General features: G+C 43.0%; 1 protein-coding gene and 1 long non-coding RNA gene across 6 annotated transcripts in view; one reads left to right on the top strand and one right to left on the bottom strand.

Moving 5' to 3' along the window:
- Window positions 1-12,072, bottom strand: part of LOC143840257 (interleukin-1 receptor-like 1) — an 18,253-nt gene extending 6,181 nt beyond the window's left edge. Inside the window, exons 1-8 of one of the 4 annotated variants that reach the window (XR_013232083.1) lie at window positions 11,895-12,072; window positions 10,882-11,080; window positions 10,636-10,810; window positions 8,851-9,013; window positions 5,341-5,409; window positions 3,048-3,156; window positions 2,803-2,960; window positions 170-310 (exon numbers count right to left, since the gene is read on the bottom strand). Coding sequence is in view for 3 of the 4 variants with exons in the window: in XM_077343564.1 (XP_077199679.1) it covers window positions 170-310; window positions 2,803-2,960; window positions 3,048-3,156; window positions 5,341-5,409; window positions 8,851-9,013; window positions 10,636-10,810; window positions 10,882-11,080; window positions 11,895-11,958 (1,078 nt within the window). In the remaining variant the exon portion in view is untranslated. Of the gene's footprint in view, window positions 1-169; window positions 311-2,802; window positions 2,961-3,047; window positions 3,157-5,340; window positions 5,410-8,850; window positions 9,014-10,635; window positions 10,811-10,881; window positions 11,081-11,894 lie in introns of those variants that run through there. The other 3 variants (XM_077343564.1, XM_077343563.1, XM_077343565.1) reach the window with 3 other exon arrangements.
- LOC143840259 (uncharacterized) lies at window positions 5,069-13,225 on the top strand. 2 transcript variants are annotated; one of them, XR_013232085.1, is made up of 5 exons: window positions 5,069-5,532; window positions 8,246-8,341; window positions 9,063-9,214; window positions 10,897-10,940; window positions 12,854-13,225. It is a non-coding gene; the product is annotated as an uncharacterized LOC143840259 (long non-coding RNA). The 2 variants fall into 2 exon arrangements; XR_013232084.1 differs by lacking the exon at window positions 12,854-13,225 and having other exon boundaries at window positions 5,072-5,532; window positions 10,897-11,019.

Genomic DNA, 13,225 nt, shown 5'->3' with positions numbered 1-13,225 from the left:
AAGTGCAGATTGCTGTCAAAAGGATCTGAAGTCACAAGACTGATTTAACTAATCTGCGTTCCAGAGAAAACAAACATTTCGTCAAGGATATTCATTTCCTGGGAAGGCTGTGGAAAAGATCATTCAACAACAGTTGAGTTAGTTGCACAAATGTAGCTCCCTTACTCACCATTCTTAGATTTGGTGCACATAAACAGTCGCCGATACAGCAAGACTATATCAACTAGAAAAATCTTATAAAGCACCATGGAGACAGTAGCAACAACAAATAAGATGACAAAACCTACAATCAGATAGGTGTTGTTGTGACCTGATGGGGAAAAAACAGTGTTTACATAAAAGCACAGTTTCACTCCATTGATAATATAAATACCAGGATGAGAATGAGATGTTTACACATGAAGCTGAATCAGACTGAATCAGACCATCAGACTAGCAGTAGCTCTCCAGGCCTTCAGGTTGAGGTCTTTCACGTCACCTACTGCTTTGATCCTTTTTACTGGAGATTGAAATGGGGACCTTCTACATGCCAAGCAGATGTCCTGTTCCTAAGCCTTTCCCATCCTATAGGTCATATGATGAGGCAGAAATAAGTCCTGCCCCTTTAACAGGTTTACTGTATGAATAGCATTTCATTAAGCCTCTATTAAAGGAATAAGCAATTGACAGACCTAGGCGGAATAAGGTATGTTCATTTTCTCCTCATCTCTCACTGTTTGTGGTACTCCAGCAAGTTCCACTACCAGCGAACCTTCCATAAATGTACATCTCTAAAGAAGACTACAGACTATTCCTTCAGGTCAGGATGTAATTCATGCCTTTGTAAAATTAAAACTAGATTATTGTAACACACTTTACACAAAGCAGCTCTTTATTATCATTTCACCTAATAAAACACGGTTTGTGGCCCCAACAACAGACTGGTTAAAATGTGAGACGATTGGCCCTGAGTGGGGGGATATTCACCCAATAGGGAAAAGGTAGTTAACCAGACTGCCTTTTTCCTATCTGTAGAATACCTTCCACTCAGGGCCAATAGCAGCTCTTCCTTGCCCTCCTCCACCTCCTCCTGTTTCTTGCCTGCCTCCCTTCTTCTCCATGGCAGCTGTGAGTCCCTCCTCCAGTCTGAGGTAATCCCTGCAGCTTCCAACTCAGGGCTCTGGCTGTCTTCTGTGGCCAGAAACCCATTGGGGGCTGGAGATGCTGAGCTAAGCTGCTGCTGGTAAGCGAAGAGAGGAGGAGGAGAAAGGCTGGCCCTTGGTTGGAGCTTGAGGCCACAATGGATTCCATGCTCTGCCTTTTCTTCAGACTTGGTCATGGTCATGGGGAGAGGTATGGGGCTGTTGGATCTTCATTTTCAGTGCCAGCACCCTATCCCATTGGCAGCACCCTCTTCCTTTAACCCCATATGCAAGTACAGATCATCTTTCTAAATGTGCCTCATTTATTTCCCCCATAGGCTTTAGCAAAGACTCTAAATGGGGGGAGGGGGAGGGAGCCAAAGGTCCAGGTGGATTTAGGGCATGGGGGAGTACTGAGAAGGCTTATTGGTTGTTTCCCTTCTAGTGCCTGGCCTCTGATGCCACCCCCCCCCCCACCCACTCCCCAGTGGCTGAGCATTCCTCCGTCCCTTCACACCAGATACACTAGCGGGATCCTGGCTTTGACCTGAGACCCACGAGAGCAGCTGCCAACCTGAGTAGCCAGTACTGATTTTGATAGAACAAGAGGCTGACTCAACATAAGGCAGCTTCAAGAGTGTTTGTGCATGAAGAACTGCACTAAGCGAGAGGGTTATCAGCTCTGGGTTAGGAAATACCTAGAGACCTTGGCAGTGGAGCTGGGAGTGGGCAGGATATGGGGTGGTGAGGGACCTCAGTGGATTCCCCGCTCCAAAGCTACCATTTTCTCCAGGGGAACTGATTTTGTTGTGTTTCTGGGAGAACTCCAGGCCCCAGCTGAAGACCAGCAACTCTAGCTGGGCCCATTGATGACATCTCCAGCAGCAGGCGGATATCAGGGCTCAAGTCCTGAACTGGGCAGCTACTGGTAGGGTTGCCAACTCTGGATTAGGCGATACCTGGGATTTGTGGGGGTGGAGCTGGGAGTGGGCGGGATTTGAGGCAGGGAGGGACCTCAATAGGGTATATCTTCCCTCATCCTCTCTCATTTCTTGTCTCTTATCTGATCAGCTGCCCAGCTAGAATCCCCTCTGACCCTCATTCTACGAGCCCTCTGGTTTGATGTCTTCTGAAGAGGAGACAACAGCTGAGAACAGACATAAGTGATCCCTGCAAGCCAGAACATTTTGCACAGCATGCAGGGTCTGACTTTTCCCAGTGGACTGATGGGAGCTCCTAATAGCACATGGCAGTGACCTGGGGCTTTTGATTCCATATTCTTATTGATCAAGTAATATATACTGCCTTCAACCATATTAATATTCATAGAATCATAGAGTTGGAAGGGATTTCCAGGGTCATCTAGTCCAACCCCCTGCACTATGCAGGACACTCACAACAATTGATGCAGCATATAAAGATGGGCCCTTGGCATGTAGACCATTGGTCCATCAAGTCAGTACTAACTACCAGACTTGCAAGCGGTTCTCCCATATCTGGTCATTTAAACGCTAGATGCCAGGGATTTCATCTTGGACCTTCTGCATGACAAGAGTTATTCTACCACTGAGTCACAGACATTTCCACTGTTTAAGAAGCTTTGCCTGCTGAAAGGACATCATTGTTATAAAGCTTAGGGGAGGAGAAGATTTAAGGGGGTAAAGATAAAAAGGCACTTCACCTTTATGTGGTTCTTTGCGTTGCAAAGTTACATTGACTGTTCTTAACTCTATATCATTTGATAAGACACACATGAAGGTTACATCAAGGTCTTCTTCCCTGACTTCCTTGATACTTAACACACACTCTGCAAAATATCCTTGGTTGGGAACCAAATATCTAGAAAAGAGAATGTCATTAATCTTTGTGTGAATGAACAGGCTCAGTTAAAATTTTGAAAACCCTTTTTATACATCGAATACTTACGTCTTCAGGAGGTATTCATCACAGTGGCCACTGACTTCCCAGCAGCATGGTGGCATTTTTTGCTTTTCATGCGCAAGCAATCCCTTACATGTAAGATTCAAAGGAGACCCTGAAAGTAGGAATCATCAGATACAAGTAAGAAGTGAAGATCCATCAGCCCTTTCATGCAGGTCAGAAAATGTTACTGAGAAGGCCAAGTTAGAGTTAGGATGCAGATATACAAAAAAAAAAAAAAACCCACACACACAAAATCAGTTTTTCTCAATCTTTGTATCATTGAGAAACCTCTGATCACAGAATCGTAGAGTTGGAAGGGGCCATACAGGCCATCCAGTCCAACCCCCTGCTCAACGCAGGATCAGCCCAAAGCATCCTAAAGCATCCAAGAAAAGTGTGTATCCAACCTTTGCTTGAAGACTGCCAGTGAGGGGGAGCTCACCACCTCCTTAGGCAGCCTATCCCACTGCTGAACTACTCTGACTGTGAACATTTTTTTCCTTTTTTCCCTGATACATTGTTCAGGCTTCGAGAAACCCCAGAAGTGACACAATTGTACATAATATGGTTGGGAAGCATAGCTGTGTATATGCCATTCTGGAAGGAGGGAATGGGATGGCGTGACCATATATGGCCATATGATAAATGTTTAACCATTTTTTAAAAATATATTAAAATTAATTAACCTCCCCCTTTCTGAGCCTTCCAGGGCAATATGCTCAGAGGCTGAAAGTGCCGAAAAATTAGCAATTGCAATGAGTAAGAATCCTAGGTAGCTATGCAGCCCTGGGAAGTCCACTGTACTGAACTTGTCAATGAATTCTAGTTCCACAATTTCAATTTCAATCAAACTCTAATTCCAAATTAACTCCCACCCATACAGGAAACCCTTTCAGGGGTGTCAAGAAACCCTAGGGTTTCAAGAATACCTGGTTGAGAAAGCATGATGTAGAGTCTGTAGAGTGTTAGGGAGCTAGGAAGAATCCTGTTAGATCAGACCTTTGAATTTAGCATCACGTTTCCAACAGGAGCTGAGATGCCTCAGGAAGCTTATAAGCAGGTTCTGAAGGCAACAGACCTCTACTGTTATGTCTATCAGGTATTCAGAGGTATACTGAGGGGCTTTTTGCACGCCTTCAAAATAGCACAATGGTTGCCAATTGAAAACGCTACTGATTTGCTGTTTTGCACAACGTCGTCGACAATCTGCCACACACCTGAAACCAATCTGCAAAAAGCGCTTCCTTGTAGCGCTTTCAGGGAAATCCCCAAAAGTGGATTCACCCTCCGGAAAGCGATACACTCCTGCAACCAATTTGCAACACTAGCGAAAAAGACCTGTGCATTAACATTGTTGCAGTTTCTACAAAGTCCCTCCCCCTGGCTCTCTTCTCTGATCTTCCGGCGAAGCGATCGCCATTTTTTTTTCTCCGAGCGAGCGGGGATAAACGCACCAGCGAGCCTCTTTCTGTTTAGAGGCTTCCCTGGCTTCAGTCCCTCCCCTTCAGTCACTAAGCACACAGAACAGAGAAGCACGTTTGCTGATGTATTTTCCCTTTAGTTTTTACACTTCCATTCAGCCGAAAATCGGGCCCGTGAGAGGGGGGGGGATTTTTTTTTTTCACTCGGAGGGAGTGTGGCAACGATCAAACGATCAAACGACAGCTCAAACACACTAGGCAGCTGGATGGGTCTCTCCGTTGCAACGAATCAACACAGATTCGTTACAATGGGTCTGTTTTTTTTAAAAAAAAACTTTCTTAAAGGGAAAGGGGCTGTTTGGGAGCATGCTAACGGCTGCCCATTGGCTGCTTGACGGCCAGGGGCGGGACGAGCTTGGCAATAGCGCTTCCTTTCTAGCGATTTCTGCCGAGACCGGAAGCCTGTGGGAAACGCTACAAAACGCAACTGGATTCCACTACAAAGGCAGGTATGCATAACGACGAATTCCACTATTTTAAATGGCGATTTTTCATTCAGTGACCAATTTGCAACAAAGATCCCGGTGCGTAAAGCCCCTGACTCTGGACATGGAGACAGTCCTTGAGAATCTTAATAGTGAATGACTTTAAATAGTGATAGAGAAGTCCAAGGCTGAGACTTAAATAATGAGCTCATGATTAAAAGTCAAAGGAACTGGTAGGGTCCCATAACACCTATAAAGCTACTTTCTCGCCCTAAGATTGTTTTCTTGGGTGACTAGAATTCCATAACTGCTGAACAATAGCACATAAAGAAAAAAAACTATTACAGAAAGCTTTTTTCAAGATTATAAGTAATAAAGAAATATACTTACCAACCTCTACTTTTATAACAGCGTTGTCTGGGGGGGAAATAACTTGAATAAGCATTGGTGAAGAGCCTTCTGAAGGATTTTAAGAAACAGTTTGATTATAATTTCATTATTATTTCAAATTTTAGACACAGAGTTTGTAAATCCAGAATTCCACACAAGACAGGAAATACTGAAATGTCAGCATTCTTTCAGGTAAAGCTTGACCGAGTGTAACAGACTGGTTCTATCACTCCTATACAAAAATTCTCTAAGGAGTTTGGACTGCAGCCCTCATGATGCCATGCCAGATGGCTATATTACATTCTAGAAAGTGCTAGGGTGAGCAAATAACAATGTCAGCTATGGAGACACCGTTCCTAACCCTTCCAGATTGGACTAGATGTTCTATGCACAGAACCACATTACCATCCTTTGGGAAACTTTCCAATACAGAGCCTCATTCCACAAACATACACCATAATGATAGGCATTGTACAGATGTTTATCACTATTTTCTTGGGAAACTGGAAACCTTGGGATCATTTAAATAGTACTTTCAATGTTTGCAGTCCCAACATCATGGCCAAAAATATCAACTGTACTTCCAAAATAGTTATTTTGGGAGGTTTCGCACAAGTTATTCCAATATCTCAGCTAGCGCTGTAGAATAATCACAAACCTTTCCTGATCTTTAGACATTTTTACCAGAGTTATTCAAACTTATTTCAGACAGCCTTTGATGCATAATTTCACTCATTGCTCTTAATTTAGTTAGTTAGTTAGTATTTGAATTTATTGATCACCCTTTCCAGCCAGGCCAGCTCAAGGCAGTTTACAGTAAAACTCATAAAAATAGAATAAAGGTTAGACTAATAGCAGCATAGTCTCATCAATTCCCTCCCAAGACACTACTCCAGACCCAATTCCCCAGTGAACCACCAGCCTCAGGAGAGGCCATCTGCCTAAATGGATGAGCATCCTGGAGGCACTAGAGGAGAGACCCAGACCTTCCTAGCCCGGCCTCAACCAAATGCCTGGTGGAAGAGCTCCATTTTGCAGGCCTTGTGGAACTGTGATAACTCTGACAAGGCTCTCAACTCTTCTGGAAACTCATTCTACCAGGTCAGGGCCAGGACTGAAAAGGCCCTGGCCCTGGTTGAGGCCAGGCATATTTCCCGGGGTCCAGAAACTGCCAACAGATTCAAACCTACAGAGTGAAGCGCCCTGTGAGGGGCATAAGGAGACAAGCGGTCCCTCAGATATGCAGGACCCAGGCTGTGAGTGGCCTTGAAGGTAAGTACCAAAACCTTGAACCTGATCCAGTACATAATTAGCAGCCAATGCAGCTGCCTCAGGACAGGTTGAATATGGGCTCTCCAAGATGATGTCATGAGGTCCCTAACAGCTGCATTTTGTACTAACTGTAATTTCCGGGTCAAGGAAAAGGGAAGGCCCATGTAAAGTGAATTACAGAAGTCTAATCTGGGAGTGACCGTTGCTGGATCACTGTGGCCAAATGTTTCACTTAAAATAACTTAATTCTGTTTTTACTGATTTTCAGCTATGCCTTATAGCCAGTTTGGTGTAGTGGTTAGGAGTGCGGACTTCTAATCTGGCATGCCGGGTTCGATTCTGCACTCCCCCACATGCAACCAGCTGGGTGACCTTGGGCTCGCCACGGCACTGATAAAGCTGTTCTGACTGAGCAGTGATATCAGGGCTCTCTCAGCCTCACCCACCCCACAGGGTGTCTGTTGTGGGGAGAGGAATGGGAAGGTGACTGTAAGCCGCTTTGAGCCTCCTTTGGGTAGGGAAAAGCGGCATATAAGAACCAACTCTTCTTCTTCTTCTTATATCAGGGGTAGTCAACCTGTGGTCCTCCAGATGTCCATGGACTACAATTCCCATGAGCCCTTGACAGCTCCTGCTCATGGAAATTGTAGTCCATGGACATTTGGAGGACCACAGGTTGACTATCCCTGCCTTATATGATTGCTTTAGAGAGCGAAAATTAGCATGGAGATGATTTAAGCAAACTAAATCATTATGAAAATCTGCTGTTCATTTCAGTGGTATTTTAGTGAAATGTTAATTCTAAATTCCTATATTTATAGATATTCCAATTGCCTTTTCGGTTTCCTTTGATTACCTCTGACAAAAAAAAACAATACTTTTTACTATAATCATTTGTAAAATCCAATTAAAATCTGTAACTGATGTCAAGTATTCAAACCTGTATTTAGAAGTCATAAATTCCAGAAGTGAGATTCTCACATAAAGAAAATGATAAGGAACATTAAGCCTTCCTTATCTATAGCAAAGGCCAGCAAGTTTTTTGAGCCTCCACTGGAATTTTAAAACAGGGTGGCAGGTGCCGCTACAAAATGGCACAGGAGACCAGTGAGGGAGGCAGAGCCAATAACACACACAGAAACACACAGGACTGGGGAATGTAAACTAACACAGGCAGGCTGTATGGAGACAATGGCAGGGAGGGGGGTCAGGAGGAAAGAGAGGTGGGTGGTAGGAAGAGTTAATATTATGACACTCCTGGAGGTGGAAGACAGATTCGAATCTTGAGGTTCCTCACTGGGTAACCTCCACGGAAGAGGGGGGATTTTGTATTTTGAAAATTCACAAACTGCAGCGAAAGGGGGGCATTGCATTTAGATCTACTCCATCAGAGCTAGGATATTGTGTGGAAATTTTAAAAAATCAAGTCTTTAGGACTGTTGAAATGGCATTTTACTCTACTGCAAAAAAGGTCAGCAAGAAAAATCCCAAGGGGAGATAACACACACACAAAAGATAAAACATACAGAGAGAGAAAGTGAGAAGAAGACCAAGGAAGGAAAGAGGTGATCTGCTGTTCTGGGGCTGCCTAGCCTTTCCCACCTCACAGCTAAGCCACGGTTCTTGTTTACAGTTTCCTGCAATCCAAGTTAAAAATTCCTTTATGGAGAGGCTATGGTACATGGAAGAGTTTCTGATCTCTGGCATGTCCACTTAAAAGGACCTGGAAGTAAGTGATGAGAAAGACCTTTGCCTGGTAAGACACCCCCAATCTGAGTGGACAATACTGACCTTGATGCACAGATGGCCTGGTTCTGAATAAAGCAGCTGCATCTGTGGGTTCATGTGTGTGACCTTCATTTGTATTTTGGAAGCAAAGCAGTTCTGCTTTCAAAATTAACCCTGCCTGTTTTTTTGAAGGACACGACAAACACCTGGGAATTTGCCTGTGGGCATACTGGCACTCATCGGTACCACACTGGGAATACTGATCTATAGTTCAGAATATAACACAAACAAGGATGGACAAAACTTAAATTAAATCCAAGCAGGTAAAACACGTAGTGTAGTAATGTCTGATAATGTTCCTGATGTGTTATTTTAATGATGGCCATTCTTTGGCTATGGGTAGTCCTTTCTGTAGCCTAAGATCCAATACTCTTAAGTTTATATTGAAAAGTTAAAAAAGGAATCTTTTTTTAAAAAACGTTTTCTTGGTCATGTCCATCTTCCTCTTACCTTTAACTTCAAAGGGCCTGGTTGCAGATACATTAAATTTACTTCCATGATGCCTGTAGGTAAACTGGCAGGTATAATTTCCATTGTCACTTTCATCTGCATCAGCAATATAAAGTGTAGAACCCCGTATTGCATATCTTGGGTCATCTAGGTACTTACAGTCCTGCAATACAAACCCTTTTTAAAATGTATGATCCTTTCCACAAATATAGAAAAAGCTGCCAGAAGACTGGATCCTGCATGTTATTGTGAGTTTTTAAGATACTGGAGGAATTTCTGAAATCAATGAGTCCCTGTCTTCTAAAGGAAAGTGCACCTGAACTTCATCATTATGGACCAATCATCTGCTCAACCATGATGTAAGGTAATGTTCTGGTCTAACAAGAGCAAACGCTGGCAGGGGCTCATGGGAATTGTAGTCCATGAACATCTGGAGGACCACAGGTTGACTACCCCTGAACTAAAGGAGTTGTCAGTTTGTATCAAACGGTAGGACCAATTTAGGGAGTGTTGAAAAACTATCCCTAAATATTTGAGTGTTCAAACTTGTTCAAATGTATGGACATTTATTATCCACTTGGTCCCCTTCCTAGATCTGCCAAAAACTGAGATCTGAGGTAATTTTAAGGTGACAGTGTTGGCTTTGGAGGCAAAAGCATATAGGAGGTGCTTAAGACCAACCTTCGCACAGGAGAGCAGAACCACATCATCTGCATATAATAAAAGAGGAACTCTCTGGTCTGCAATCATTGGAGCATGGCTGTTTTGGATATCTCTAGCATTTAGATCTGCAATGTACAGGTTGAAAGGGTGCAGCGCTAGGATGCAGCCTTGCTTTACACCTTTGATGGAGCTTAAAGTGGAAATGGCTTACAATCACCTCCCCTTCTTCTCCCCACAAGAGATACCCTGTGAGGTACGTGAGGCTGACAGAACTGCTCTACCTGAACATCTCTAACAGAACTGTGACCAGCTCAAGGTGGCCCAACTAGCTGCCTGTAGAGGAATGGGGACTCAAACTGAGTTCTCCAGATCAGAGGCTGCTACTCTTAACCACTACACCAAACTGGAGCCTAGTTTTTCTTTGCTAATGTCACTTATTTTCAACAAGCTTTTTGGAAATGCATTGCAATGGGCAACTTCCGAGAATGAGAAAACAGTGTGATTTTTTAAAATAATAGTACAAGTTTTACTGTTATTATTTTATTAGTATTATACTATTTTCTATACACATAATTAAACATACATATATGTATGTATAGTTAAGTCAGTGCCATATCCTAAGACGATATCAGGGAAAAAGTAGAGGAAAAACCTTTGAGGTTTCAATATTTGTGAAATAAAAATTACATCCAGAACCTAAGTCTGAGAATTGATATCTTCAGACCATTAATCATTTTAATGATACCTCAAATCATTTGGCTCTCATTTGTAAGACGTTTCAAATGACCGGCAACCAGATATTATCAGTTATTATAAAGTCCTGAGAAGCAACTGACTGTGGCATCAGTGTTTCAGCACGACAAGATTTGTGTGATTTTAATGGCATATTCATGATCACCTCTGTTAGCCCAGCTTAAGAAACAATTGGTGAGAGAAGACTACCTAGTCCCCAAAATCAAGTAGTCATAAATCAGATTTGGCTGTCTTCTGCAGCAGATCCCTGGTAAAGGACACAACATTTACACAATAACTGCAAATTTCCTGTCCCTACTAAAGGCTGATACTCTGTGAATTTAGTCAGAATAATCTGGTATCTCTCAACCAGGTTTCAGTCATACATACCTTGTACCACCTGACGTCAGATGGATTCTTATACTTATCAATAGAAGGGCAATAAATTGTTCCAGATCCAGGACTTCCTGAAGTATAAGAGTATAAATCTTCAGGGTAATAAAATGTGCCTTTTTTGTATGGATGTATCGTCACACTTACAGTTTCATTAATTTGAGAATCAGACCTAGGAATGCAATACAACCACTGTAATTTTCCAAAAGGAAAAAAAACAGATTTTAACCCTGTTCTACTTACTTGTGTTTGACACAGATATAATTTCCAGAGTCCTTGGGGGAGACTGGCAGAAACCAGAGGTATATCCCAGAAGAATATATTCTCTTTCTTCCATCTGTGGGGATGGTTCTGTTCATTTTAAGAAGGTGCCAGGTTACTCTCTCATCATCTTCTGTATCAGGACATTTTACAGCAAAGGCCTCACCCTCCATGGTAAACCCTGCAAATTAATTCATTAGATTAAAAGGTAAAGGTATCCCCTGTGCAAGCACCGGGTCATGTCTGAAAACGCCCTCCAGCATTTTCATGGCAGACTCAATACGGGGTGGTTTGCCAGTGCCTTCCCCAGTCATTACCATTTACTCCCCAGCAAGCTGGGTACTCATTTCACCGACTTCGGAAGGATGGAAGGCTGAGTCAACCTTGAGCCGGCTGCTGGGATCAAACTCCCGACCTCATGGGCAGAGCTTTCAGACTGCATGTCTGCTGCCTTACCACTCTGCGCCACAAGAGGCTCTTATTCATTAGATTACCAACTGCTAAATGAAGGAGGAGGAGGAGAAGGAGAAGGAGGCTCTTATATTCCGCTTTTCTCTACCCAAAGGTGTCTCAAAGTGGCTTACAGTCGCCTTCCCTTTCCTCTCCCCACACCAGACACTCTGTGAGATAGGTAAGGCTGAGAGAGCCCTGATATTACTGCTCGGTCAGAACAGCTTTATCGGGCTGCAATTAGCCCAAGGTCACCCAGCTGGCTGCATGTGGGGGAGCGTGGAATCAAACCCGGCTCACCAGATTAGAAGTCCGCACTTCTAACCACTACACCAAGGGTCATTCTGCCCCTCTAAAAACATAGTGTTAAGCAACCGCAATAGCTTAATGCTATAAAAAACATGCCCCCATTTCTCTCCTCCTTGCTCTCTCGCTTCCTTCTCCCTCCATGATATCTTGTGATTTTGATGTGATGCCTCTGTTGATACAGCCCAAGACTGCATATAATAAAATTTTGAATAAAATGAAGGTAAAAACAGACTTACATTCTCTGTATGCATAAGAACTGGAGACAAAACCCAAGAGCAAGATAGAGTACAAACAAGTCATCCTGTAGCTAAATCAGACAACAAAAATGAGTAACCACCAGATCATTCTCTGACTTAATCTGAGAAATGATTGTCAAGCTGATCACAGCATTAATAGAGAACGGAAGTCAGTTTTCTGAAGTTCCTCTTATCTAAAACTTACAGTGTGGAAAATTGATATTGTTTTGCAAATTTTATTTTGTGGGGGGAATTGGCTCTTTTCTGAGAAATAAGTATGAAAGATAGAAGTATGGAGAAAAGACAGCTCCAAAACTGAGAAATGTCTTCTACCGCCTTTCTTACCTAGGAGCAAGTGTTTGAGCGTAATTACATATTTGTTAGTCCAGTCCATTCCTTGGCTTGTGTGTTAGTTCCAATAAAACTGAATTAGTTTATTTTTTATCTGCTGCCTGCCTTGGATACCTAAAAGGGGACAACTGCCTTATAAAAGATGGGCAAAAGGTCTTGCTAGTCATCCCCCTCTCACCCAGCTAATTCCCTTCCACACTTCAAAAGCACTTGGGGTAACACCTCCTTCATGCAGGAAGTCTACATCAACGGAGCATGAAAGGGCTATTTACTAATAGTACTTGGTGTTAGAATTCTGAGAGTTGTGAGTCTGATTTGGCAATGCAATGTATGAGGTGAAGGTGTGAGGTGAAGCCTCCTACCCCATACTGGTTTCCTGACTTCAAATGGTTCCAGAAGAAACTTCCGTGCATTGATAGCCTCAATGGAATTTCCTCAATGAGGGGAACAGCACACACTATGACCACTAAAAGTTGCTTTCAAAAATTCCAAGTCCCATTTTACCCCCAAAATACTGTGCTTTAAGAATAGCACAATAGACACTGCTGCTTAACAATTGTTCATTAGCAAGATCCAAGCAAATAAAAGCTTGCCTATGACCCCAATAGGTGATGTGAAAGACTGCTATCTGAGACCCTCAAGATCCAACCCTAGAATACAGATTTGACCTTGCCAACCAATGGAACAATCATCCACAAAGGGACGGGCTCTGGCTCCATGGCAGAGCATTCGCGTTGCCTGCAGAAGGACCTGGATTGAATCCCTGGCATCACCGGAGAAAAGGTTTAAGTAGTGGGTGATATGAAAACAGTTTTGCGGTAGACTCTAATGACCTACATAGACCACTGGCCTGACAGCATATATCAAAACATAAAGGACCTGATAACAATTATGCTTCCAATATGTTTTTTTTTTCTCTTTTTCTGTTAGGAAACTGAGTAAACTGTGTATAATAGCCTTGATTCTTTGTGCTAGACTAG

This window comes from Paroedura picta, chromosome 6 (assembly GCF_049243985.1).
Source record: "Paroedura picta isolate Pp20150507F chromosome 6, Ppicta_v3.0, whole genome shotgun sequence".
NCBI classification, from domain to species: Eukaryota; Metazoa; Chordata; class Lepidosauria; order Squamata; family Gekkonidae; genus Paroedura; species Paroedura picta.
Note: the sequence above shows the minus strand (reverse complement) of the source record. Positions and strands in the feature narration are given on the sequence as shown.